We start from the raw sequence: 27,190 nt of genomic DNA, 5'->3' as shown, positions 1-27,190 counted from the left end.
AAACGGCAGGGGAAGAAGCCGTCGAAGTTCGAAAGGTGAGAGGTTCCAGCTTCCAACCGGGACTAAACCCAGATGATCTCCAAAACAAAAAAAACGTCCATGCGTCCCGTTGAATTGGGAAAATTAGAAAAAGAACCTCCGCCCCCTCTCTCCTCATCTCTCCTCGTCCCCGAAAGGATCCCCTTTTTCCTCACGCAACCGTTGCGATTCGTTTGGTGAGGGATTCGCGCCTTTCTTGAAGTCATGCTTCTTCTCTATTCTGTGTGAACCTACTTACTGGTTGTCGTCACGGCGAGCGCTTCGTTACTTCATCGCATTCCCTCATTACGCCCCCGTTGTCGCTTCCCACCCGCTCACCACTCCCTTCGGCACAGCCTCCATGACCCTGTCGGCCGCGACCGACTCTAATAATCGTCAGCAGCCAGATACTTTGCGAATATTTCTGCCTACCTTCTTCTAATCCTGTCGACTACTACTACTACCACTCACTATATATCGATCCCTTTCTCGTTACCTTTCTTAGCGTGGACGCCGTCCCCGGTGTGCCGTCCAGCCGATATAGATCAGCGCTATACACTCCTTGTCTCCGTCCGCGCGCCGTCCGAACTCCACTTGCATACAACAGTTATCTTCGACATAGACGTTTGATCTGAGCACGAGCTCTCTATAATCATGAGTCAACCCGTTCCCATTTCGTATGCACCGGTTGCAGAAGGGAACCCCAAGGCTCCCGCGATTCAGCTCCCCGATGGCACCGTTCAGAAGTCGGCGCTTCTAGTCCCGAACAATCAATCCGCTCACTATCGCAGCGGCCATGTCAACCTGGATACTTTCTCGCCTGTTAATGAAAATGGGAGCTTTGAATTCGATCGGGTCTTGAAGACTGGGAAGGTGTTTCGTCGCGTGAAGCACAAACATGTTAGTGGTCTGCACCCCTCAGCCAAGATTGGCTTAGAACTAACTCCATCGAATTAGGCATTTAGAGCCTCCTGGAAACCGGCATACCTCGTTCTACGTCCAAATCTTCTGTCGGTATACAAGGATGAGGAGGCTACAAGGCTACGGGCCTCCATCACGTTGTCTGAGGTCACGGCAGTTGCATCAGTCAGGTCGCCTCGATCCAACCGACAGCACGTATTTGGCGTATTCTCGCCGTCGAAGAACTATCGTTTTCAGTCGTCTTCGGAAAAGGAGGCCGAAGACTGGATCAGACACATTCGAGCTGAGACTCGCATGGATGAAGACGAAGAGGCTTTCCTCGCCTTATCGAAGAATAGCGACCCGGCCGGAAACAACAAGCGCCGCATCTATGACACCACGGATCACTCTGATTTTGATCAGCGCGGACGACCAAGTTCTCCGGAAGTCGGAGATTCCTTATCACCCACTTACCATTCGAAGCGTTTCGCCTCGCCCCATGATCACTCAGGAAATGATATCACATCCTATTCAGAATGGTCCGACGGTCCTGGGAGTAACAATGGCGTTCGCATGACGTCGCCTTCCATTCAGAACCAACCCGCATCTGTTCACAGCGACGGGCATTCCTCAGTTCCGCGTAATGAATCCGCAGTCCTACGTGATCCGGAGAGAGTTGTATGTAATGGATACCTTCAGTGCCTGAAAATCAAGGGATCTATGCGCCAATGGAAGCGATTGTGGGTTGTGCTGCGCCCGAAGAGCCTTGGTTTCTACAAAGATGAACAGGTATGCTTCTGTGATTTTGCTGTTCCTCCAGCGTCCCATTCTATCATTTTGGTAGGCTTGCATGGCTAACCTTGCTATCTTCTAGGAATACTCCGCTGTCAAAGTCATTCCCATGGCACAGGTGATTGACGCCGCTGAAGTCGACCCTATGTCACGTTCGAAACACTTCTGTCTCCAAATCATCGCAGAAGAAAAGTCGTATCGACTATGTGCCCCGGACGAAGAATCTCTTGCAAAGTGGCTAGGTGCTTTGAAGAGCATCCTCGTTGCCCGCAAGAAATTGGAGCCTGCGCCCGGCGCAGCAGGCCTCCGTTAAAAGGAACCCACTGTATAACAGATTTGGGAGCCCTCCGTTGGATCCCGCCCCTTCTATACACTCCTTCCAGTGTTTTCTTGATTTCAATTTTACTTGGATTCTGGCTAGTCTACTTCACTTCTTACCCAACTATTCTCCTTTGTTTGTTTCCATGTTCTCCAGGTATTCTATTATTTCACAATTGTTCTTGTTTTGATGATACATACCCAAATGTTCTTCATGATATTGTCTTAATGTCTTGTGTTTTATTACCCGGTTGTACGAGATGTTGAGACCCAAGCGAGTAAGAGATGTTACGAGTTGGGGTTTAGTCTCGCGTATTGCTTAATTGTCCTGGATGACATGACAAGTGGTGCGGATTTGTCAGGCTTGCTCTTCAATGTATTTTCTTCTCACTTCTTAATTCGTCCCACACAGCACACCTTGTGTGGCTGTCTGTGGTCATGTAATCCTATTTAGTTCCGATAAGGCTCTCCGTGCTTCAAGCATAAGCACATCCTGTCAATTTTAATTCTACTATCAAATTGATTACATTCTCAGCATGATGTTCTTGATAAATTTCCATTCTAGCTAGATGCTTCCAACATCGCGGCCATCACACGAAACCCCCGCATGATGTACCCAGTACTGATAAAGTTAGACCCCTTACCTATCTAACGAACTCACAAATCCGTAGTAGGTTACCAATCATCTATCCCTATCATATTCATTATTATGATTCCCCGGAATAGCTTCATACCCACCAGCCCCTCCTCTCCCAACCACCACAGCCCCCTCCTCATCCACCTGACTCTCCTGATTAACCACCAAAAACGACAAAAACACCACCGTAGCCCCAGCCCAGTACAACGCACTCGCATACTGTCCCTGAAGCACGATCTGGCCTACTAGCGAGAGTGGAATCGTTAGGCTTAATCCCACTGTTACCACTAATGGCGTGGTGAGGAGCATTGCGTAGGCCCAGGCGATGTCGGAGGCGAGGGAAGCGAGGGCGTTTACCTGCGTTAGCGTTGATATTAGTATTGAAGGAATTGTTTGATGAGATTGGCGAGAGGGCTTTCGGTTGGGGGGCTGGAAGAATCCGTACCAGAATAATCGTCCAAACTCTTCCCGTATCAGGCATTCCTACAGTCTCTATACCGAGAACGTGAAGAATGATAAATCCTGGCCAGAGGAGGACCGTGTTGAATAGTCCTACTAATCCGAAGAATAGCTGCATGTTGACGCGGGATTCGTCTCCGACTTGCTTCTTCAGGACAATGGTGTATACACCGTATAGGATGGCGCTGAATGCGGCCATTGCGTCGCCGAGGGCGATTTCGCCTGGCGTCTTAGAGGGGAAGGTACTTCCGCTTCCACTGTTATTGTTGTTGCTCGGGTTGTCTGGGAGTGACATGTCCACGCGAGAGATGAGGATTATACCGATTAAAGAGGCGACTACCCCGATGAGTTTTCGGATGGTGAAGCGCTCGACGCCAATCAAGGCGCCGAAGATGAGAGTCCAGACTCCTGGTATAGGTGGTTAGTTTTGTTTGTTTGGAATGGTGCTGGCGTACGTACCGCTTGTTGAGGTCAGAATTGTGGTGCTTCCTACTGTTGTGTATTGGAGACAGGCCATTGCGAAGTAGTTTGCCTGCTTAGGTCAGGCCTGAATACTCTTGAAAGGATGGATATGTCTATTAATCGCTGGAACTTACGGAGAACTGGTGCTAGTTAGCTTCTGCGTCTTTATGCGGATTGGAGAGTCAATGCGGGGGGTATGCTTACCCATAACAGACAGAACTCAAAGCTCAGTTTAGCTGTCGCCTTTAATCCTAACTTAGGTGACTGACCTCCGGATGTAGCATTGGACCTAGTAGTAGCCCATGTCTCAGGGTCTTCGTCCCCACTGCGCCAACCTCCCCCTCCTGCTCCGTGACCGAGTATTCCCTGTGCCTCGGCGTTCGTATCGTGAGAATCGAGGTGCTCCAACAAGCTCGTGAAGGAGCGAATTCGGTAGAGCTTCCCTGCGCGCCATAGTTTCAACAGCCGACTGAAAAGAATTGTGAAGAGAGGTAAGATGAATAACGAGGTGTTGATGTATGTCACGAAGAACGGCTTCGAGTATGTATCGTCGGCGAATATCGTCTGTGACACATGACAAAATGAATTAGCATTTTACACCAGACGAATGATAGCATGATGGGTCAAGAGAAGCAAAGCACTTACACTGGCGAGGAAATTCGAGGCCGTCCATAAGAAAACCACGACAAGCAGCAGGCAAATCCCCAATGTTCGTCTTGCGGCACCGACCAAAACCGAGCCTTCCGTGGTCTCGGGTGCATCCATGGTTTTGAGTCCTTCCCACGTACTTGCTTTGGCTGTTGGCAGCGAGGGCTCGCTGTGAGTCGAGGCTCTATAGATCTATCTCCCCGCCGGCGTACGCGATACGAGGTATACTAAACCTCCGGACCGCGGGTGATCTGTTGTAGATCATGGGCGCAGATAGAAGACCGTCCAAGTCGGAGACACCACCTGTTCCAGCAGGCGAGAGGGAAGGGGAGGTGGACGGAGCAAGATCCGGGAGATTCACCGGGTGAGAGGGAAACCGGAGGCGGAGTGACTCTGCGGTGTAACCCGAACTGATAACGCCGAGCATCACGAGATGCGCCGAGATAAGCACGCGACGCTTAGCCGATCCTGATCCCCTCCACCATATCACTTGTCTTTGGCCAACGAAATCCTCCTTGCTTCTCTAGTTCTAATTAGGAACTTGGGCTGACTAGGAGAATTGTATGTCTTGCGTAATACATCACTAGATGTGTGGTAATTGCCTACTCAACCAGCTATACTGTACAGGCTTTCAGCAGATAAGCAATGATATTCCAGACTCCTACAGAACATGATAGTACCTTCGTACCAGAAAAGCAAAAGGAAAATATTAAGCAGAATCAAGACCATCAACGGATATCCCATGCGAATTTGCAGGCAAACACAAGACAAGGAGCGTGACACATGAGGAGCCCCATAACTGTATAAGTGCAGGCGTTCCCAAGAGAACAGCTACGCTCTTCCAAGCTCAAGAATTCATACGAGGCATTGATATGCTCTAACAAGCAAGTCGGGGGAGCGTTCGAAGGCGCGTATAGCGGAAATGGAGCGGGCTTGAAGCAGAAATATAGATCGTTCGCAAGGCATGTCTAACAAAGGGGTCATTAACAAGCGCACCCGTCACGCTCACCGTCAAGGTGGATGTTGATCGGGTCACTGAACTCTCCGCTAAATTCTTCTGCCTCTTCTTGTGCCAGAGCGCTCCGGGCGATAACTGAGTAGACAGATTAGCCATACATGAAGATGGAGGTGGCAGGTTAAGTAACCAACCTTCAAAAGCCTGCTCAACGTTGACGGCTTCCTTGGCACTCGTTTCGAAGTAGGGAATATTGCCCTTCGACTGGCAGAACGTCATAGCCCGTTTTGAAGAGATCATCCGCTTGCTCTCCTCCACATCGATCTTGTTACCAATCACAACCTAGACTGTAGTCAGTAATCGGGTCTACCAGCCTGACCTTCACGTAGATCAAGCGCCAAAGCCAAATAAAGCTCAAGCAAAGGGACAAGTGCTTACAAAGGGGAAGCTCTCAGGATCCCGAGGGCTGGCCTGGATCAAGAACTCGTCGCGCCAGCTGTCAAGGGCCTCGAAACTCTTCGAATTGTTGACATCGTAAACCAGAACGCAGCAGTCAGCGCCTCGGTAGAATGCAACACCCAGGGACTGGAATCGCTCTTGTCCTGCAGTATCCCAAATCTGTCGATAACCGGTTAACTCCCGATCTCCAGAGTAGCTTCATTCAGCTTCGCAAGCGGGGCAGTACATGCCTGCATTGTCACTAGCCGATCATCCACCAGAACCTCCTTGGTGAGAAAGTCGGCTCCGATTGTGGCCTTGTAGCTTGCGCTGAACTTTTTGTTGACCTGTTGAGCGAGATAGGGTCAGTGGGGGTTCCGAGGAATCATTGGGGGATAAGGGCCACCGACATATTGGTTCATCAAACTCGTCTTACCGACGCCGCTATCACCCAGAATGATAACCTAAGAGATCCCAAGAGTTATGTGAGTAATTGAAGCATTCTTCAAGGCGGCTTGGCCTGCATAAGTCGGGGAGGTGAGGTACCTTCAACAAGACCTTCTTCCGTGACGACATGGTGGAGATATGGGGGGTGTAAGTAGGGTAATGAGTCGAGCGTCGTCTATGGGAGGAAAAAAGCAAGAATATGGCCGGTATAATCCCGTCAGCACAGCGAGGGATGCAGTCAGTTGGCAGAGACACCGATCGAGTCGGGTAGTTGTTGTCAAGTAACAAACAGGAAGAGTGATGGTTGGGCCTGGACGGTGAACTGAGCCGAGCTAACGGCGACGGCGGCTTTCGATGATGCACGCGGACGTGGGCGGTGGAGATGGCGGTCAGCGCCCCATCCACCGGCCAGTGACAAGCAGCCCGGTTTCCCCTCACACTGTCAATGGCGTGCAGGTCGTTGAGCTCGTCGTGGTTTGACTTATTTGGTCCCTTATTAACTCAGTAACGTTTATGGTCTCAACTATATGTCCTTATCTCGGCGACTCTGAGCATAATCATGGCTCCATGATATGAGGGGTCCTCCGTCCTTCCGCTAGATAGACTCACCTTATCACCCATTGCTATCAAATGGCCCACTGGAAAGAGGAGTACTCCGCCGCGCTGGCGGCTCGTGATCGACGAGAGAAAGCCAGCATAGCTATCTACGATGCTTGTATGTCGATCACCCTCACTTTCTGGGGTAGTTCACATTCCCGGAAGTATTCTGACCATTCTCTGACTATTGTGACCAAAATCATTAGATACCCAACTGGCCGATCGCACGGTTCGCATAGGAGCAACGGCTAGCAACCCGCCGAGCACAGATCCGGTTGAAGCGCAGCATGTGCCACCCGACACTTCAGCATCCCGCTCCAGCAAAGCACCGTCAGGAGCAGGAGCACAGGACCCATCTCTACAAGAGACTCTCTTAGCAACACGTGCAGACCTCGCCGAGGCACAGCGGTCACGCTCCGAACTGCAGGACCAGCTCACACGCATGACCGCTGACCTAGAGAAGCTACGGAAGAGAAGTACTCAGGATAGCAGACGAATCCGCATATTCGAAAATGAAATCGCTCACCTTCAACTACGCCTAAAGGATCGAGATGAGGAGCTTCGTGGGAAGGCAAAGCTACTGGAGGTATGCTGCTCCGTTCCCTCCTTCTGCAAGTCCCACGGCTGCTGACACTAGTTTTAGGATTTCCAAGACGAGCTGGCATCGTTGAACCTTCAATTGAATATGGCTGAAGAGCGGTCATCCCGGCTGCAGAAGGAGAACCAGGATCTCGTTGATCGCTGGATGGCTAGAATGGGTAGGGAAGCAGAAGCTATGAACGCTGCCTCTGAGTTCTCATAGGGAGAGAGAGCTACGCGACGAACTGACACGGCCGTGACCTTTTTCCCCTTAATACGGGATGGCTTATCCATATATAATGTCTTCGTAGAATACATACATACATACATACTATAAGCGAATGATGGTGTGTCTGTCACAGGCGCACCAGCAGAAGTTATGACTCAAGAGATGCCAACATCTACTAGTATGTTCTATCATCTCAACGTTATCGTTCCTTACACATTACATCTTAGGTTAGAGGCCAATAGTACTATAGACATAACCAGAAAATTTGCTAGTAGTAAGATAGATATTGCCATATCATATGCCATAAGTAAGCCTGAATGAGAGACAGTACCATGGCCTAATCTATACTTTCGTCGAGAGGGAACGAGTAGTGTTAGACTATCGTGGAACAGCAGAGTCCAGGGTCACCCACCCTGCGCTACATAGAGTTACGAGAACGCATTACAGTCTGCAATATCAGGACGGTACGTATCCCTTTCACCATGGATATGATACAGAGATCTATAATGTTAACCGGGTATATACATGGACAATGATGAAAAAGATCGCTTTGAGTTCCACAGCTAAGCCCAATCACTAATTCTTCTTCTTCTTGGCAAGGCGCTTTTGAGCCCGGATATCCTTCTTCATGCGAGAATCCACAATCTTGTACTTGCCCTTGACACCACGAGGACGTCCAGAGATACCCCTGTTGTTTCCCTTGGCAACCACCAACTTCACCTGCTGCTTAGGCTTCTTCTTGGCAGCCCTGCTCATCAACCTCGCAATGGCCTGCGACTTGTCACGTTCGCTGAGAGCTTCGTCATCCGCCAACAGTGCGGACTTCTTGCGCAACTTCTCCAGTCGCTGGGCGGCCTTCATCTTCTTGCGGCCCTTGGCTTCCATAACCTTCTTGATCGGACGAGCGTTGATGGCGCGCATCTTCTCCTTGATTGCGGCTGCGGCCGCCTTGGTGATAGGACGGTTCGGGGCACTGTGCTTAGTCTCGTCGTCAAGGAACCACTCGGGGAGACCATCCATATCGCGGAAAGCAAATTTGTTGAAGCCATCATCAACCACATCATGAGACTTCTTCTCACCAGTAGCCATCTGCTGGGCGAGGGCCATGGCTTCCGCAGTGATGATATCAATATCTACATGGTAGAGTCAGCATTGATTGTTCAGGGTACAAGGCAATGACAAGCCATATCATGCGAACTTACCGAGCTGTCCATTCTTTTTCCGTGGATCTTCAAGCTCTTCAAGCTCTTCTTCGTCCGAGTCTTCCATCGCCTGCACTGGTTTCTTCGTTTCCTTCGCCTTCTTCTTCTTCTCAGACTCCTTGCCCTTAGGCCGATCCTCCTTGACTTCAATGGCGCTATCTTCATCCTCCTCCTCCTCCTCTTCTTCTTCATCCTCCAAGTCGTCGATGTCTTCTAGGCCTTCGAATATATCCTGGTCAAAGAATAGCGACGCACTGTTGGAAAGGGAAGCGGATTTGGGAGCCTTGTCGCCGGCAGGGCTGACTCCAAGGCCCTCGTCATCGGAGTCGTCCTCACCACCTTCCTTGTCGGAATCCGAAAAGCCGTCCCAGGAGTCAGCTTCGAAGTCTTTCCTGGCCTTCTTTGCCCGTAGCTTTGTGTCCCGGTCCTCCTTGCGGTCCTGGTATTGCTCGTACAGGTGGTCGAGTTCCCGCTCCAGACGGTCTTCCTCGTCGTCGCTTTCCTCGGTGCCGGACTCGGAAGCACTGTCCTCACTATCACTTTCAATCGTCGCTTCATGACCGGCGGCAATGGTGTCTCTAATCCCGCCTCTCTCGGCACGCTTGAGCGAGAATGTGGCATCCTCGCCATTGGGTCCCAGTTGCTCCTTTCCGATATCCATGGGGGTCGTCATGTGCATCTGTAACCGGACAATCTCCTTGCGCTTCCTCTCGTTCTCCTTGCGGCGCTCTTTCTTCTGCTTGGAGGTTTCCTTTTCACGAAGGCGCATCAGCTGCTCTTGAATGGCCAGCTCTTCATCCATAGGAGCGACCTCCGCCACTTCTTCGGGCTCATCCTCCTTGGCTTGGCCCCCCTTTTTCACAGCGAGACCAAACTTCTCCCGGACTTTCAGACGCCACCTGAGGAGGTTTCTGAACTCCTTCTTACCCAGAACCTTGAGATCCTCACAGCAGGTCTTGATCTCGTCGGTCGTATCTTCTAGTCTCTCTAGAGTAGCGAGAGCAAGGTCTCCACTCGGTGACTGTTGGAAGCTGAGTTTGTTGTATGAACCCAGGATGGCAATCGGATCGGTGGTGTTAATAAATTCAGTAACTGAGGTTTCCTTGAACTGCGTGTAATCGCCCTCCTCGTAACCTTCTCTCTTGCGCTTCTTCTTCTCCGGATTGAACACCTTGGCCTCGTTGTTGGGAGTAGGATCCGCAAGTTCTGCAAAGACATGCTTAGGGTCGAGGAACTTCGGGTCAATGCGCTTGGGTGCCTTGTAATTCCGACAAACAACAAAGATTTCTGCGGAAACGTTTCGAGAAGACGGGGGTTTTGTGGCCTCCACAGACGCAAAAAGTTGCTTGAAAACCCACAGGAGCGGATTGTAGTCCTTGGATCTGAAGACCTTCGTAACGAATGTACCGCCTTCCACCAAGAATTCCGTAGCCAACTTCAAAGACTGCAATACCAGCTCTGCCTGAGAGAAAGCATCCTGAACCCATGCGGTACCGACATTGGGAGCACCATCGTGAAGTACGGTATCAGCTTTCCAGTGCTTCAGGTGCTGTCTGATTGTTGTGCGACACTTCTCGGTCGTGATATCGCTCTGGAAGGTGATGACTCGGGGAATGGGTTTGATAGGCGCAAGATCGACACCGACAATGATACTCTGGGCGGGCATGCATTCCGCAGCAACTTGACACCACGACTGTGTTAAGAAAGTGGTCAGCCACCAGACCGGACATTAAAATTACACTGATGGATTGTACTCACACCGGGTGCCGCGCAAAGATCGAGAACGACTTTGCTCTTCTCCAGAAAGCCATATTTCTTGTTCAGCTGGATAAGCTTGAAAGCTGCTCTGGCTCTGTATCCCTTCTCCTTTGCCAGTCGATACCACTTATCCAAACGACCTTTACCATGCTAAGTCATTGTCAGTACTGATTCCCAAAACCGCAAGGCAGACCAATGCCGCATTACCTTCTTTTGAATCGCCATCTTGAGAGATGGGAGGTCGAGGCACACTCGACGAAAAACCGAAACCGCTAATCAAAAGACAGCGGATGCAAGTGGAAAGGAATGGTGAGAGCGGTGCAAGAGAATGTTATCCAGGAAAAAAAGTTATCGGCGGCCTGGATGGATCCTTTCCTGGCCTTCTCCACACCGGCCCCGAAAAATAAAAATTTCCCCTTCCAGCCCGGATGCATGTGGCGGTGCAGGAGCACAGGCACACCAGCCACATACGTTCACCGCCTGAGGCGGCGAGGCAAACAAAGACGGTCAGCAGAGAGCATGTGACGTGATGTCAGGCGTGATGCTGGCCCGATTTGGCTGATAACCAACCAAAGACCCGCGCTGATCCTCCGGCTGCCATCGCTGGTGGCTAGTCTGCTGGCCTTCCCCCATCATAGCATCTCCTTTCCTTGGTCTTTTAGGCTTTGCCATGCTTCGATCTGCATCTCATCTCGCATTTGGTGATGTTATTGCTTAAGCTTTCATGCCGTCGATGGGATCTCGTAAGAGAGTGAAGCCCAGCCCCCCCGGCGCGGACTCGAAGTCCCCTTCAGCCTCCAACGATGGTGCTACATCGCTTTCCGCAGGCGGAGACCATGCAGAATCAAGGAACAGGGGAGGCACTGCGGTGAGTCCTGGTTCCCACTAGCCCTATATCTTTGTCTGTATCCGTCCGGTATACCTAATGTGTCCTTCAAACCACAGAGTTGGTATCCTGCTGTCTGGCCGGCAGTCTCCAGAGCATCCAAAGCGGCTCCCGTTACCGAGGTTGCCCGTGAGAGCATCTCCGCTGCTCAAAACTTAGCACCCCGACTCACTTCCCGCTCAACTCCTCAGCTTGAACTCCCTAAACAGCTCCGAAATCCCTCTCTCCAGCTTACTCGGAAAGTCGGCGCATCCAGCAGGTCTCTCCCCGCCGACGCTGCGACAACGAAGATAAACATAGCTTCTGATGGCACTACCTTTTCCCCTGAAGAGGATGCTAAGTCGTGCCCAGCTGGCATAACATCGCAACCGACCGAGGAAGAGGCACCGAAAGACCAAGAGACGGTAACTACGGATGACGCTGATAAGGGCCAATTGAGCGCTGCTCCCGAGACCACTACAGATGATAACCGGGAGAGTGCTGACGCAGGCCCAACATCGAATACTCAATCCGGTGGATGGTTTTCATGGTTCTACGGCCCACCAACAACCGAAAAGCCTATCCCTAAAGAACCGGTGCCAGAGCAGGTGCCAGATCCTGTACCCGAGTCGATTCCAGAGCCCAGAACACCAGAGCCCAGTGAAGAATCGCCCGTGAAACCCCCCGTATCGAAAGACGAACAGCAGACAACCTCGGAATCTCGGGGGCAAACAGAGATAGATAGCTCGGAGCAGAATAAGCCTGAAGAGACGCATGATAGTTCGCAGGCTTCTCTAAAACGTTCTTGGCTTCAAATGTGGTACGGCTCGTCAACGAAAGGGCCAGAAGAGCCTACGAGCAAGCCTCTAGATGAAGTGGATAAGCCAACCACGCAAGATGTGCAGACGGAATCTGCACCAGCTCAAGATCATGATATGCAAGGGGCAGGCAGTCCCGCTACGATACCTGTGAAGGACACGAGGCCCTCTGGATGGTCTTTTTGGTTCAAAGACACTTCGAAGGGACTCGAGCAGGAGATCCCACAGGATTCTCAGGTGGCTAGCACTTCTACCTTGCCTGATCCCTCCCTGAAGAAGGCAACCGTTGAAGCCGTACCGGAACCAGAAGCAAGGGCTGAGATTGCGAAGAAGGGAAGCGTCAAGCTCAAGGGCACCAAGAGCGGCTCTGCACTACCTGATAAACCCACATTACGTCCAGAAGCGGGTCCCAATGACTTGGTACCGGGACCGTCGGAAGCTGCGGCAACAAAGCAATTGCGAAAGGTTTTGCCCAATCAGGTTTTACCAAGGTTTCACGAGACATTTGCTTTGCAAGAGAAACCTAGTCTGTTGCAGACAATAGGGCGATACTTCCACTATGGCAAGGAATCGGATAACAGACATGTTCATATGATCAAGGATACGCCCCCTATCAAAAGGGCCTTGGCCATCGGAATACATGGGTACTTTCCCGCACCATTGATCCGGAGTGTTCTCGGCCAGCCGACAGGCACCTCGATTCGGTTCTCGAACATGGCAGCGGAAGCTATAAATACCTGGGCTGATGACCATGGTTATAAATGCGACATCGAAAAGATTGCCCTAGAAGGCGAGGGGCGTATATCTGAGCGTGTCGACCTGTTGTGGAAGCTATTACTCAATTGGATGGAGGAGATCAGAAAAGCTGACTTCATCCTGGTAGCCTGCCATAGTCAGGGTGTTCCTGTTGCGATCATGCTAGTCGCGAAGCTGATCTCCTTCGGCTGTCTCAATGCAGCGCGTGTCGGCATTTGCGCTATGGCCGGTGTCAACCTGGGTCCATTTGCAGACTTCAGGTCCCGCTGGATCAGTGGCTCCGCCGGAGAGCTCTTCGAGTTCGCCTTGCCTTACAGCCAAGTCTCTAAGGATTATGAATCAGCACTGAGAACTTGCCTCGATTTTGGCATTCGGATATCGTACATTGGAAGCATTGATGACCAGTTAGTTTCTCTTGAGGTAAAGAATCACACACCGGTCCTTGTCATCTCTGAATAATATGATACTAAATAACTTGTTTTAGTCCTCCCTCTTCGCCCCGGTGACCCATCCATACATCTACCGTGCAGCCTTTGTCGATGGCAGAGTCCACGCCCCAAGCTTGTAAGCCAATCCACCCCTTTCCTTCTAATGAACCAAGAGAACCATCTAACACCAACCAGTCTCTCTCACCTAGTAGGCTTCGTCCTAAAGCTCCGCAACCTAGGCGTCCCAGACCACGGTCTCATCCGCGAGCTCAGCTCCCCGCTAGCAGGGAGTCTGTACAGTGGAGAAGGGCACTCACGTCTCTACGATGACCCAGCCGTATACCGGTACGTTATACCCCCCGAGACCATCATTCTCACAAGATCAGTACTAATGGAGACCAGTCTGGCCATCGAATTTGCCCTCGAAACATCCACCATCCACAGCGCCAGCCTGCACATCAAACGTACCCAACCAGCTCCCGCAAACCCATACATCCTCCCCTTTGCGATGCGCGGCATCCTCGAAGAGGAATACGTCCGCCGCGAACTCTACGACGAGACAATGGAACTCCTACGCCAATTCGACGACTGGAAACCAACAAGTAAGGTGCTCAAGGACGTCAAATTTCGGTTAGAGGGGATACGGTCGAAACTTTAGGCCTCCTCTTCCTCCTCTTATCCTCTCTCTTCCTTTTTAACCATAAAAAAGAGATTCTTTACTATAGATAGTTGCTCATCTACTTAGAGTAGTTTCCAAGCCAAGCCAAGCATAGATAAATAATGGGAGGTTGTTTGAGTTGATTCACTCTCTATTTTCGAATCCAACGTACTATAAATATAAATTAGGGTCACGAGTACCGCTACATAACTAGTTACTCCGTATATGTCCTTTGCCTTACTTTAAAGTAGTAGCTACTATGCGTAAGGACCAACCTAACGAGTTAACTACTTACTAAATAGTACTTGAAGGGTCAACTAGGTCATTCCAGTCACTATGCTACAGGATTATACTGTAAGTGGAAAACTCAGGCCAGAGAGTGCCTAGGATAGACTACTAAATAAATTACTGATTATATCGGTAGAGAGATTAGCTTTCCCCCCCTTTTCTTCTGCGTTTTATTGGTTCATTAACTAGTTTATGGGTCGTTTCGACATTTACGGATCGTATCCATCAGCCCATATCATATTACTTATACCATACCATCCATCACGCGTTCCTGATGTCCCTATCGGGTTTCTTGGCATGGATGATTTGTAGGATTACAATATGTAGATAGACTAAATATTTAATGCATGCGAACTATTTGGGGTTGCATGGGTGGTTTCAGGTTTCAAATATCCTACTAGCCTGTGTCCATATGTAAGTTGTCGTTGCCGAATGATTAAAAGTATCGTTATCATCGTTATCATTATACCATCGTAATTAAGAGTATAGATATATGTTGAGAATCTGTGTTATCCATGTGGTCGGTGTGGGAAAACTAATGAAACTGAGTGAGTAGGAAAGGCGGGAGCTCATAAGCACTGGCTCCTGCGCCATGTGTTGCGGATACTATATAGTAGTAGTATGCGACTAGTCCCATCCTGGAAGACTCTTGTTTGTAAGAAGAGAAAGAATCTTGAATCCACCCAATGACAAAATCAGGCCTACGCTTGAGAAAACGCCGTATGATATGCACACTCAATCTCATCTGTATGTCCGTATTAGGTCAGTCTTTCCTGTGAAGATTCGCTAGATGCACTGGACTTACCCCTCATCCCATCTAACGCCTCAAATGCAATCGCGTAGTTTGTAACAGTAGCAATTATACGTTCTAGCCCCTTCCGGATTTCTTCGATGAGTCTGTCCGAGGGGTTGGGGGTATCGTTTCCAATGTCTGGGGTTATTCGTCTCTCCACGCGCGCTTTGTAATAAATCATCAGCATAGCGTAACTGCCCTGCATGAGACAGCAGGCAAATGATGGCATGGTTCGTGGTAACTGATTCGGTAGCATGTGTAGTCCCTGCTGAGTCTGACACTCATCAAGAAGCGGTTGTGGCAGGGGTAGGCTGTAGAACATGCGTGAAATTAAAAGGGATGCTCTGAGACACATCTTCGCTGAATGCTGAACGCTGTATGGAAACCCTTGCATGAAGGGATACTGCTGGACATCTGAAGCCACAGAAGATGATGACGAGGAATTGTCACTGGGTGCCTGTTGGAACGGTTCCAGGCTGCATGAGCATCCGATATTGGAAATTCCACCTTGAGACCTGGAATTTTTGGCGGCATTGCTTGGCATTGCGTTGCTCGAATTAGCCGAAGTAAGATCGCAGTGCTTTTTGATGAAGATTGGAATATCTGAAAAGGCCCTGAACCGATGCACTTTGATTTGAGCGCTACGGGACCATTAGTAAAAGACCGCCGCTATTGGAACCAGAAGATACGCACCTAGACAACTTTATCCGTGATATTGCGCGTATACTTTGGGCTGTTGTGAGCTCTATCTCCCCGCCACAGGCCATGGATTGTGGCAGGATTGGAAGCAGGTTTGACTGTGCCAAGACAGAGCTCGCCCATGCGTCAAGTTGCTGCATGCGTTCGAATATGTATTGCATGTTGGTCCTTGTGGACAGACACTTATTCAAATCGATGATGAATTGTGTTGCTGAGACAAGAACCTGCTGGGCTTGTAGTAACACAGACCAGCCCTATACATTCGTTAGAAACCAAATTCAATAGATTTCAACTTGAAATGTGCAGCGATGGAAGCACATACATCAGGATCGGCCGAAAACCGTGGGTAAGGTGTGACGAATTGCGGATCGTTCGCGATAATAGCAAGGGGCTGCGAACCGGACATTAGCATTTGCGGGTTCAGGGAAGCAAGAAGATACTTACTGTGGTGCTGACAATAGAGCCCTGCAAGACACAATAATACTGCATATCCACCGGAATTAGTGACTGTGGTGCGAAGCAAATAAAGGGTCCATACAGTCATCCACCAAGCTCTCCTCCGAGCTTCCGCAAACTCATCAAATTCTTCCCCTAGACAATGCAGAGACATGTCCAATGCTATGGCCAATGCCTGACCCGCACGGTAGCGCATCTTCAGGAGATTGCCTCGTTGATTGTATTCGTAGATTGAAAGCACGAGAAGCGCGAGCAGACTTTCGAGTTCGACTGGAGTTTGGGGATGAAAAGGTTCTCGATCAATGAGAGGCCGTTCGTTTGTCAATGCATCTGAAGGGTATGTGGAGGACGCGTGTAGCTCGCAATCGCTCTCGATGGCTGCATTAGCCAACTGGGCATATGTGTGAGCAAACGTGCGACGGCGGATGACGGATGCAGGCCCCGATGGTTCTGGGTCGTTTGGATGTGGAACCAGGGCCAGAATCGCCGAGACCGCGAGACTCAAAGGAGATCTTGGCTTGTAGATAAGGATTGGTTGTTCTGACGGCGAATCCGTGAATGAACCAGCACAATCCAAGGGTCGGTCAGGAGCCGGAGGATCGACCCTTGGTGGAAGTATAGGGAAATAATTATGGATGAAGTCATAGTATGCGTTTAGACTGTAACTGCCAGTCAGAAAGCCGTGAAGACATTGATGAGACGAGCTAGCACCCACAGAGCATCTTCACTGCCGTATGTCCTAACCAAGGCCCGAGACGGTATATTTGTTGGGGAAGGGGTCGGCTCCAGGCCGTGGGCATTCTCTGTGCCCGGAACAAAAAGATCGGCAAACATGGCGTGGACATCGGAGGGGAAGTCTAGGCTCCTCAGCCCTGCCCCCGGAATTGATAGGACGTCAATCTGGCCAAACATTCCGGATGCTAAACGTGATTTAGTGGATGACCTGGTGGTTATAACTGGGGTCTGGCCGCACCTTCGTCAAATCCCGAAGACACCGGGAGAGTCGTAGGGTCCTCGACGCCATCCTGTTGAGGTTCTGCAGCTGCAGATGGCTTGCTCTTCTTCTTTCTTGGGCCACCCCGCTTACTGGGTAGATAAGAGCAACTCTTATTCCTACTGGAACACTTTTGCCCCAAACAAGCAGATCAGCACACACACGTTCTCTCAGGGATTGAGGAATGTCAGACGGCTGAGAGCAAAAGTATGGAGAGCCACAACAGCACAGTGAGCCATTGCAGGATAAAGAAGCGATTGCAGAGGGGAAAGAATGAAGAGGGAAGAGAATAGGTCCACAGGATTGTGATTTAGTGAAGAACACCCGGGGATGATGGAAGCTGACAATCCAACGAATGAAGGAAGTATACCTACATTGGTACACGGGTCTTGACCATCACAACGTGTTCGTGAGGCACGACTGATAGAAACGAATATGAATTAGTTCCCTCCCAATAGCCAACCGCAGAGCAAACGAAGACAATAGGAGTGATGTGTGTGTGTGTATGCCCTTGTCCACTAGCTCGAGAAGAGGAAAGGAAAGGGAAGGAGAAGGGGAGGGAGTATGGCTTACCAGGCCAAACAAGCTACTTTGACGGGAGGTTTGGCGAACTTCTTGCGGACCACCGTGGGTCTGGCGGACTTGGACTGTGTAACTGCCAGTGCCACAGCCGGGATCCCATTCTTTCCACCAGGCTGTTCGGGATCCTCCAGGACCATGACGGCGGGTTTTGAGCAAACAACGAAGGGCGAAACGAGCGACAGCCCGACGAGAAGGTCATGGAACGCCTATCGGAGCGTACTACTTTTACCGTTGCCCCCGGAAGACAAGCATAAGCATGCCTTGACCGACTTGACTAGTTAGTACTGGAGAGTGTCCAAAACCAAAACCCGTCTGAACTGCAACCACAGCAGCGACGACGACGACGACAACAATGACAATGGCACAGACAATAGTAAAGCCATTCGAATTACCCTGACTCAGGGGAGCCAATTCTGCTGGCCCTTTTAATGCAAATCAACGGACGAGGAGGACTGGTATACAGAGCGTCCAAGACCACCAGCTGAAGGAACCCTGCACAGCTTAATCATCATCCAGGCCCGAAGAGGCAAATCCCGAAGTGTGGCCGTTCGGGATTTGGTCGCTGGAGATCCAGTCAAAATGCAGGCCACAGTAAGGTGGCGCTTCAAATGAGCGCCCCGATTAGTTAGTACAGTCAAAATGCACGCCGGGTCGGCTGCATTTCTTCGAATCACAATCGTCGATCCCCTGTCGTTGACTCTTTGGGGGGTGTCTTTTTGGAAAATGGAATGGATTTTTCCTGACCATTCATTTACCCTTTTTTTTTTTCCTGCAAAATTCATTCAAATATTATCAAAAATAAATTTTCCATTTTCCATTTTCCATTTTCCAATTTCTATTTTCTTTTTTCTTTTTGATTATGGGGCACGGATCTAAGGAAGTGTGGCTGGCTCCTGGGACAGATCGGACTAAAGCAAGCAGACTATACTAACGTACTCCTTAGCACACTATCTAGACTTGCGAGTTGCGACAGCGTTTTTTTTGTGAGGGCCTGCAACTAACCAGCTGCAGTAGTAGCATGCTGCATTGCTTGATTCATTCCCCTTCCTTTTTATTTTTCTTTTCTAAAAATTTCCTCATTCCTCCATTCCTCCCTCTGTTGCCCCTCTTAGCCCTCCTCCTCACTACATAGTACTCACACGGTACTCCGACACAAATACTATTTACTCCGTACTAAACTTGCCCCGTTCGGGGACCATCAACGAAGTGGCGGTGCCCGATGCCCGCCATCCGTCTCCTTCCCAATCGGGCGATCAGCAGCCCGTCTCAGCCCATCACGTGATATTGACCCGGAAAATGTCGCCGTGGCAGATGCACCACTCACAAACTCGTATCTCCCGTCTCGGTACTCCGGACTACGTACTAAAGTACTACTTACAGAGTATTGTCAAGGGGAAGTGTGATCTCGCCGCGCCAGTCCAGGTGGATCAGTCGGGCTTGGTTTCTGGGGCCGGGAGGGGCGGCTGCTGTAGTAGCCGGTCTGGTTTCCTGGAAATGGGGATTTCTTTCCCACCCACCCCCCTGTCACGGACCGGCATCTTTCAACCTAGACTATCAACTTATCGACACTTGCATGGCGTATTATTCGCCCTTTCTCACAGAGAGGTGATGATGGTGGTGGTGGTGGTGGGGAAACGGGCAAAGTTCGGATCGATCTACGGGCTCCACAGAAACCCCGAGCGAAACTTTACTAACTATACTAACTAATGTAAGTACTTCGCCTACGATAATAATAATAATATCACTAGATTATAGATAGATATGCAACTCTCAAATCTTCACAGTTCATGGTACACGCTAAAGCAAGCAAGTTACGTGTACGTTAGTTTCCTTTTTTGCTTGATTTCCTCATGGTTTCCTCACGGGAGATTACCGGGGATCTTAGTGAATGGGTACGTTCTAAGCTATCTATCTGCCTCTGCAGACTACTAGTGGTATCTAGTCACCATAAATAAACAATGAGCACGATTGGTCGACACTAAATAGTACTTCAGATGAGAGCAAAATTCTTCGGGTTTAACGCGGCCCAGCTCGCAGCCGGTTCTCCGTCGCTCATGCACGCTGCAAATGATGTTCATTCAGGGCGCCTTCCCGCCCATTCAAATAATTAAGACAGGCAGAAAATCCTCCTACTTGATAGCGTAATCCTTATTAAACTATGCGATCGTCTATCTAGCCACAAGGCACCAAGCGTGGATGATCCATCGTGGCTTATTGCATGTTTCCAGTCCCCACCTTAACATACGCGGGACGGGCGATTCATCATCTTCAAGGCTTCACGCAGGAGGAAGCCCATGGATGTGCACTCCTGATATCCGCTTGACGCTTCCCCACACGCTGGCGGGAACCCTGGGTGGGAGTTTATGGCCTTTCAGCTGCTGGTCGATCAACCACATCCCGACCACAAATTCCTCTCGGGTCAGAAGACCAATATGTTGCCCATCCACTAAATCCCAGATCTGTGCTAAAACATGCCGCGGCAGACGACTACGCGACCAGATGTCAGCGGCCACCAGATTGACCACCATCTCGGACGAGTCCGGCGGATACGCTTCGGGAACCCTCAAGTGCTCGGGGGGAAGTAATAGTCCCTTGTTCGCAGCCCAGACACCCTCGTACCGCCTTCGCTCTTTCTCCGTAATCTCACTCCGCCATCGTCTTCGATCCCCTTCATGATGCTTGTGCGGATGCTTGCGAATCAGATGCTTATGCCTTTGGTATCCTTCATCATCTTCGGCTACCTTGGCCGGTTCCCGGAGAGTCTGTCGTAGGTGTGTGGATGGACTAGAGGAATCTGTGTGTTCTCCCTTGGCCGTATGCGGAAGACGCTTTAGAGATCGAGACCTGGCCCGGCGCTCTGGCGGTGGGGGCGGTGGGACTTTCCTTTCCTGTGAAGCCCGAACAGATGCCCTGGACGAGGCCACAACCGCATCCGAAAACGCCCCTTCATCCAGTCCTGAAGAGTTGTCGAGCAGGCTCGTAGTACTATTGCTCAGTGATGGAGTATACAGTGATGCAGTGCCAGGTGTCGATGGTCGCATCCGCGACCCATTGTTGGTTTCTAAAAGGCGTCGATGATTTGTCAGGTCTTTCCGAGGAACGGCCGAAGCACCCGTTCGGGGTGGAAGTGCTGGCGGTGCCTTGGAAGGGGTAGTAGTATCCCCAAGGTGACGTGAGGAGTGATTGTTGGAAGTCTGCTTCGGACTTTCTGGGCCCTTGGAATGTACGTTGATAGGAACTGAGGTTGAACCACTGGCACCCGCAGCTGGTTTTCGTGGCACAGGTGGAGGACGAGGCTTCTTCGCAGCCAGCTTCGCCGCCTCTATGGGAGATATCTGAGCTACTGGTCGTCGCTGGACCGACTTCTCCCTAATTGGCAAATCGGCCTCGCTGCGAAGGATCTTGTCCAGAGAGGCCGTGGTTGTACTTGTAGCCCATACCGGCTTGGGGGCTAGCAACGGCGGACCCTCGTTGTCATCACTGCGCTTCGAAGGTATCGGCTTCGAGCCTTGCGTCCTGCTGACGCCCGTATGCGTGGCGGTGATTTCACCTGGCGTCGATCTTCCTGCGGCCAGCTGGGCAGCGATCTGCTGCGGAGTGCGTGACCTATTCACCCCTATGCTCGTTGGGGTTTTCCCGAATGCATCTTTCAGACTCGAGGGTTGCTGCTGATAGGCACTAAACTTCCCGATCTTGTCCTTGACTGAGCCACTTTCGGGCAATTCTGGAGTCTGAATGTTGCGAAGCGGAACCATTTCGGGACTTCTGTGGCTGACCCCTATAGGCTCCGTGGATGATGCACCAGACCTATAATGGATACTAGGTGACCGTGCTCTGCTGGAAGGATTTGCATTGAAAGCAGCTGTGGCTCCTTGGAGGGCTGTCACGGCACTATGAACAGGCCCCGATGATGCATGGCGAGGCAACCGGCTGTCCAGAGCTGATGTCGGACTTGCCATTCATGGGGGACCCCGACCCAAGGTTCTGCAGCGGTCGGTAGTTTAGGTTTGATCCGGTGAGTGGGTGGACAGCGGCCACAGCAGAATAACCTTATGTAATAGAATCGGGATCAACCAGATTCTATGAGATCAATGGGCACACTTCAATAGTACGTTGTTGAAACTCTTGGGCGGGTTTGATGGCGTGGAGATACAGAAAGGCAACGGACACCCTGACTGCAAGTCTGCTGAGCTAATGGGTCCGTGCGTTTTGCCCGTCCGAAGTTAGCGTCAGCATAACATACTCCGTGCTTGCATTGATGGTTGATAAACAAAGCACAATAATTTGATCACTATTTCATTTGTTTCTTCCAATATATTTAGAACACTAGTTAGCTAGACTGTATAATTTTTATATTAGCACCTACCGATTTGTATAAGTGGGTTTATCAGTATTATTGGATACTGGTCTGCCGTGGTACTATCGGCTTTGTTCGGCCGTACTAAAACTGAAGCATGATAGTTAATAGTACTACCATTATATACAACGACAACATATGAGATGACATTTTATCCACATCCATACAGTGATTCAAATATAGACGCAAAACGCAAAGAAGTATTTGTCAAAACTCCATCTGACAGCAGAAAAGTTATGACATATCAGTTATTCCACATTATGGTTAAGGCTACCACCATGTGGGTTGGCTAAATACCGCCACTATCGATCGGATGGCGCGTATATGCATTGCAATAAACTCTCTCCGCGACAGCGTTTGTGGTGTTGACAGGACAAACTTCATTACTTTCAGCTTGTCATATGCAAGTTATATTTACGAGTCACGGGTATCTAGGTTATGAGGCCATAATACATTGCATATAATGAGGTTGATCGGGTCTCAGCAGTCCACCGAGGAGGATGTGTGTCTTTTCAATTTCCATATACAGTTATGCTCCCAGATCGTCGCACACATCATAATGTATTTCTGGAAAAGCAACACCATCATTGGCTGGGATAGTTTGCCGAGATCTACTTACTTGTGCATATTGATTCGATCCATTGAAAGTGTATCATGCCATTGTCTGATATCCTCATAAGAAATAGAGGGGGGTAAGTCACGGCAAGTGTACGGTGTAACTAGTTATGTTTCTTACGTTTGGGGCATGCTCCCAACAGCTTTCCTTGCAACACACACCTCCCCCATCCCATCTCTTCTAGCGTCTATCCCTAAAGACGTATTTAACCGACCTCGGTTTAAATGCCCAGGAATCGGGGCGAGACATGCAACATTAATCTAAATCTTCGGGAACCCCTCCAATCAAGGCGATTGGCGCCCACGCGGAGGGCGATGGGTTCGTGGGCCCCGCGAGGGAACAACGGCGCTAAAGAGCCTAAAAGACGCGCCTCCGCCAGTCACAAGTCAATCCCCATCTTCCCCCCGCTTCTCTTCCCTTGGGAAACTACACTAAATTAACAGCCAGAATGGTTCCTCCCTCCACTAGACTAGCACAATACTGTCCAGCGCAGACTGTTGTCTGACCACGTTCCGCCGATTTTCTCTTCTCGGTTACCTCTTTCCTCACCCCTCCCCCCTCTGGACCACACGGCGGGAGTCCCTGAAAGTGACACGATGATGATCGTCTGCAGACTCTCCGGGGATGCTGTTCAGCGTTCAACTCGCTCCTGATCACATCAGTAACAACAGGTGCCATGTTAGAGTTCCCTCTGTTGTTTCTCGACGGAAGATCGCCCATGAGACGCCATGTCTCCGGAGAACAGCGATGTCGGGCAAGGTAAGAGACCAGACCTGGTTCCATCTCCGGAGCAAAGGAGGGGGTGCGCAGCTGTAGTGGCTAGCTTGCTTGCAGGTAGATTAATTGTTACATAGAGACCGTGACCCGCCCTGAGGCCGAAGATACGACGAAAAACGACAGCAGAAGCAGCAGAAGCAGCAGTGGCAACCAAAATCATGACGTACCACAGAGCTCGACAGGGGCTGGTCAGACTAAATGCTCAATCTGCCAAAGCACCTTTCGAAGGCCAGAGCACTTAAAGCGCCACTTTCGCAGTCACACAAAAGAGAAGCCGTTCGAGTGTGCGCAGTGTGGCCGGCATTTTTCCAGAACGTATGTTCCTGCTTAGTCCTTCATAATCCTGCGGCCCCAATGCTGTCTTGGACCTTGGCAAATCTTACACGTCCCCTGATCTACCACGTCTAATCTACTAAATGCAGGCACAACTGACACCGTCGTTAGGGACACTCTTCATCGTCACGAACTCAGTCATCATAATGCTGGAATGGAAGGGGGAAAGGATCGTACGCACCGGATCACCGTCAAAACCTTCCGCGCTTGTTATAAATGCGCCATAGCAAGAGTGCGATGCAGTGGGGGCTCGCCGTGCGCACGCTGCGAGAGTCGATCCCTGGAATGCCAGTATCCGACCGAAAGACGATCAAAAGCGAAGACACGGAAGGAGACGCAGCCCTCTTTTACTAAAGACGACACATCATACGATGAGTCTTCTCATATGGCTCAGTCCACATGGGAAAATGGTACCGACCAGCGTCCTTCACGGAATGGAGAACAATCAATGCCGCCGCCCTTCCATTACCAGATGACTCAGTTTCAGCTACAGATGCCCATGTCCAATGCTCCCAACGCAGTCTCATCTAAATCATCCATAGATCAGGATAATGTGGAGCCGGGAAACAGGCATTTAGATGAAAACGGCAGCAATGGACAAGCTCCCAGCGCCGGCGAAGACATTTCTACTTCCTTAAACTTGCATGAATCTACTAGAGAGGTTAAGAAGATGCGGATCCCTTTCGTCCAATCTGGTAACGCAGGAGCACAAGGGTTATACTCAAGAATCGCTACATCGACTGAAGACATGGCGGAACCCGCTCATCGATATGAGGGGCTTCAGTCAGAGGGAGGCTCTGATAGCATGGCAACAATGCCAACATTGAGAAACCAGCAGGTGCCCCTGGAACCAAGACAACCTCTCCTAAACCATACCACTGTTCCCACGATCGACTGGCTGCCGCAGGATCTCGCTAATACGTCTAACAACCGTCGCCATTCGATAAACACCTACCGAAAAACTTCCGGAATCTCGGATACCTCCCTTAATCAAACTCTGTGGTATCCGTCCGTCATACCCGGTACTACAAGTAGCTCATTAGTGTCAGAGAACTTATCACAGACACCCTCAGGGTACACGTCTCTAGGTGGCACCACTGAAAGCCCGACCCAGTCATCACATCTGAACAGGCGTGCCAGAAATCACTCAGTGGATGGAGCTATTCCGAAACCATCGAGTTCTAGACAAAATCAGGACTCTTTGTCTCTATTATGTGCTGCTTCTGCAAATGCGTCTTTGCAGCTGCAGCAAGCGGATACACGGCGCCAATTTTTGTTCCCTCAATTTCCAGAGACGAGGGTCCATGCCGCAAACGAGAACCATAATGGCCATCGCCATGCACTTGAATCGTCGACATATGAAAAGATACGCAGTGCATTCAATCAATTGTGCTGCGTGGAGAGTCTACTATATCCCAAGTTTGAGTCCGATCACCTGCCCGATGCGGAGACAGTTTCAAGCCTTGTCCATCTATACTTCGTGCATTTCCAGCCTGTTTACCCAATATTCCACATCCCTACATTCGATATAAACCTGTGCCATTGGCTAGTGGTGCTAGCCTTGGCAGCAATTGGTTGCCAGTTTGCTGGTTCGCAAGAACAAATCGAGTGTGCGCCGGTCTTTCATGAGTTTCTTAGACGGGCTATAAGTGTTGAGGTGAGAGACAGTCTCTTTCCATGGATTACTCATTATTGACTTATGTTCGTCTTTTAGAAAGAAAAGTATTATGTCGATCGAGCGCCCGTATGGTTTCTTCAAGCATCAGTACTCAACTGCATTGGGCTACTCTACAATTGTGACGAACGGGCTAGGCTTTTGGCGCTGAATACCTTTGGCAATCTGATAGGCTTAGTGAGCAGCGAGAAACTCCTTGGCCGCCCAGATGGATCCGTGCAGTTCTCAAACGGAACGATGAGCGAGCAGCGCTGGGTGTCCTGGATCGAGGACGAGATCAGAAGACGAGCAGGCTACCTGATATGGGTACGTGTTCGGATCAATTCATCTAGGAAGTCCTAAGACTAACCGGTAATAGCTTCTGGACTGCACAATAGCATACCATTTTGACAAGCGCCCTTTTCTCTCTCTCGACGAAAGCCAAGCAGCACTGCCTTCTCACGAGGCTCTTTGGGAGGCAGGATCCCCGGAGGCCTGGGAAGAAGTACGGGGGAGGATATCAGGTATTAATCATCTTTATCTGCCAGCTCGGAGTTACCGCTAACACTCCGTTACGAAGACCAGGAAGAATATTCCCTTTACGATGCCGTTCTTATAATGTACATCGAGAAGGAGCTGGTACCTGACATTGGAGAGTTTAGCCAGCTCCTTCTCATTCACGCGCTATACCACCGTATGTGGGAAGTGGGAAACTACTTCCGCCGCCCATTGTCTTTCTGGAACCCAACCTCGAAAAAGCAGTCTCGGCATTCTGCACTTCCATCTGGCTCTGTATGGCTGCCAGGTATACCGTCGTATTCCAAATGGCGCAACAGTGCGTGTGACTGCCTGGATATTCTTCACTGGGCTGCTGGCAGCACAGTAACCAGGACCGCTGGCCTGGAACATCCCACCATCTTGCATCTTCACTTGGCACGCATAATCCTTCTTGCTCCGTTTCGCGAAATACGGTCACTCGCAACCTCTTTGGCAAAGGAAGAGACCCGTTGGCGTGAGCGCGAACAGACCCTTGAATGGCACTACATACTACGCTGGGTCAAACATGACCAGTACAAGGCCCGCCTGGCAGTTGTACACGCGGGTGCAATGCTACGACATGCACGCGATTTTTCAAGTCGCTCCTTCCATGAGCCAGACGCAGTATTCCTGGCAACACTAGTTCTGTGGGCGTATGGCTCATGCTCTATCCCACTATCTGACATGACTCACTTCCATGAAGCTAGACACGGCATGCCAGAGAAGCCGCTGTTAATTCACCTCGATAGGCCTTGCGATGATGAATTAGCCCAACTTTTCGTGCGTGAAGGTCACGGAATGAAAGCGGTTTTGACCGGCGTCGGGGATGTATGTGCTCCGCAGGGACCAGAAGAGACCCTCAAAGCTGGCTGTCAGATACTTGCCGGTCTTTCATCGTGGGGGGTATTCAAACGATTCACCGCGATCTTGGGCAAGCTTTCTGAGATCACATCTCAACCGTAGACATGTTGAGCACTTCATGTAATGAGTTATAGGTAGTTGTATATAATGATTGTATAAGTAGATCATGAAGAACCGTGTTTTTACGTCTAGACCGGATGATTGATTTATTGCATCGAAGTTCTGATGCTTATCTTATAAGCCTTAGCGTTAGAACACCTTGCTCCAGGCCGTGATGTC

At 50.2% G+C, this 27,190-nt stretch overlaps 9 protein-coding genes across 9 annotated transcripts; 4 read left to right on the top strand and 5 right to left on the bottom strand.

Moving 5' to 3' along the window:
* Positions 1–672: 672 nt before the first annotated feature.
* ASPBRDRAFT_58235 (PH domain-containing protein) lies at positions 673–2,023 on the top strand (the record flags this gene model as incomplete). Its single annotated transcript, XM_067627869.1, has 3 exons — positions 673–918; positions 976–1,707; positions 1,793–2,023. The coding sequence occupies 3 exons, from the start codon at positions 673–675 to the stop codon at positions 2,021–2,023; spliced, it is 1,209 nt and encodes a 402-aa protein (XP_067475445.1).
* Positions 2,024–2,470: 447 nt separating this feature from the next.
* On the bottom strand, positions 2,471–4,605 carry ASPBRDRAFT_77916 (DMT family transporter). Its single transcript, XM_067629383.1, has 5 exons — positions 4,232–4,605; positions 3,791–4,150; positions 3,584–3,656; positions 3,111–3,532; positions 2,471–3,022 (listed from the first exon to the last, which is right to left on the bottom strand). The coding sequence occupies exons 1-5, from the start codon at positions 4,349–4,351 to the stop codon at positions 2,711–2,713; spliced, it is 1,287 nt and encodes a 428-aa protein (XP_067475444.1). The 5' UTR covers positions 4,352–4,605; the 3' UTR covers positions 2,471–2,710.
* Positions 4,606–5,217: 612 nt separating this feature from the next.
* rab7 (Rab family GTPase YPT7) lies at positions 5,218–6,203 on the bottom strand (the record flags this gene model as incomplete). Its single annotated transcript, XM_067618539.1, has 6 exons — positions 5,218–5,327; positions 5,384–5,531; positions 5,628–5,833; positions 5,875–5,974; positions 6,038–6,091; positions 6,174–6,203. 6 exons carry the CDS (start codon positions 6,201–6,203, stop codon positions 5,218–5,220), a joined length of 648 nt encoding a protein of 215 aa, XP_067475443.1.
* A 318-nt stretch (positions 6,204–6,521) lies between these two features.
* On the top strand, positions 6,522–7,724 carry ASPBRDRAFT_47137 (ATG16 family protein). Its single transcript, XM_067625791.1, has 3 exons — positions 6,522–6,789; positions 6,878–7,257; positions 7,315–7,724. Exons 1-3 carry the CDS (start codon positions 6,705–6,707, stop codon positions 7,471–7,473), a joined length of 624 nt encoding a protein of 207 aa, XP_067475442.1. The 5' UTR covers positions 6,522–6,704; the 3' UTR covers positions 7,474–7,724.
* A 205-nt stretch (positions 7,725–7,929) lies between these two features.
* Positions 7,930–10,798, bottom strand: spb1 (rRNA methyltransferase spb1). Its single transcript, XM_067625790.1, has 4 exons — positions 10,647–10,798; positions 10,440–10,589; positions 8,682–10,374; positions 7,930–8,612 (listed from the first exon to the last, which is right to left on the bottom strand). The coding sequence occupies exons 1-4, from the start codon at positions 10,662–10,664 to the stop codon at positions 8,056–8,058; spliced, it is 2,418 nt and encodes an 805-aa protein (XP_067475441.1). The 5' UTR covers positions 10,665–10,798; the 3' UTR covers positions 7,930–8,055.
* Positions 10,799–11,019: 221 nt separating this feature from the next.
* Positions 11,020–14,111, top strand: ASPBRDRAFT_47135 (uncharacterized protein). The gene is made up of 5 exons (XM_067625789.1): positions 11,020–11,307; positions 11,385–13,298; positions 13,363–13,442; positions 13,502–13,651; positions 13,709–14,111. The coding sequence occupies exons 1-5, from the start codon at positions 11,164–11,166 to the stop codon at positions 13,962–13,964; spliced, it is 2,544 nt and encodes an 847-aa protein (XP_067475440.1). The 5' UTR covers positions 11,020–11,163; the 3' UTR covers positions 13,965–14,111.
* Positions 14,112–14,626: 515 nt separating this feature from the next.
* ASPBRDRAFT_47133 (uncharacterized protein) lies at positions 14,627–18,208 on the bottom strand. The gene is made up of 10 exons (XM_067625788.1): positions 17,768–18,208; positions 17,569–17,614; positions 17,174–17,324; positions 16,916–17,120; positions 16,283–16,859; positions 16,189–16,227; positions 16,067–16,135; positions 15,739–15,998; positions 15,058–15,686; positions 14,627–14,997 (listed from the first exon to the last, which is right to left on the bottom strand). The coding sequence occupies exons 1-10, from the start codon at positions 17,911–17,913 to the stop codon at positions 14,954–14,956; spliced, it is 2,166 nt and encodes a 721-aa protein (XP_067475439.1). The 5' UTR covers positions 17,914–18,208; the 3' UTR covers positions 14,627–14,953.
* A 1,456-nt stretch (positions 18,209–19,664) lies between these two features.
* Positions 19,665–21,914, bottom strand: irs4. The gene has a single exon (XM_067625787.1). It carries the CDS (start codon positions 21,733–21,735, stop codon positions 20,053–20,055), a length of 1,683 nt encoding a protein of 560 aa, XP_067475438.1. The 5' UTR covers positions 21,736–21,914; the 3' UTR covers positions 19,665–20,052.
* Positions 21,915–23,970: 2,056 nt separating this feature from the next.
* ASPBRDRAFT_47129 (putative C2H2 transcription factor) lies at positions 23,971–27,115 on the top strand. Its single transcript, XM_067625786.1, has 4 exons — positions 23,971–25,516; positions 25,574–25,840; positions 25,893–26,037; positions 26,094–27,115. The coding sequence occupies exons 1-4, from the start codon at positions 24,014–24,016 to the stop codon at positions 27,011–27,013; spliced, it is 2,835 nt and encodes a 944-aa protein (XP_067475437.1). The 5' UTR covers positions 23,971–24,013; the 3' UTR covers positions 27,014–27,115.
* Positions 27,116–27,190: the final 75 nt, after the last annotated feature.

This window comes from Aspergillus brasiliensis (genome assembly GCF_001889945.1).
Source record: "Aspergillus brasiliensis CBS 101740 unplaced genomic scaffold ASPBRscaffold_13, whole genome shotgun sequence".
Classification (NCBI taxonomy): domain Eukaryota; kingdom Fungi; phylum Ascomycota; class Eurotiomycetes; order Eurotiales; family Aspergillaceae; genus Aspergillus; species Aspergillus brasiliensis.
This window is presented reverse-complemented; position numbering and strand designations above follow the sequence as displayed.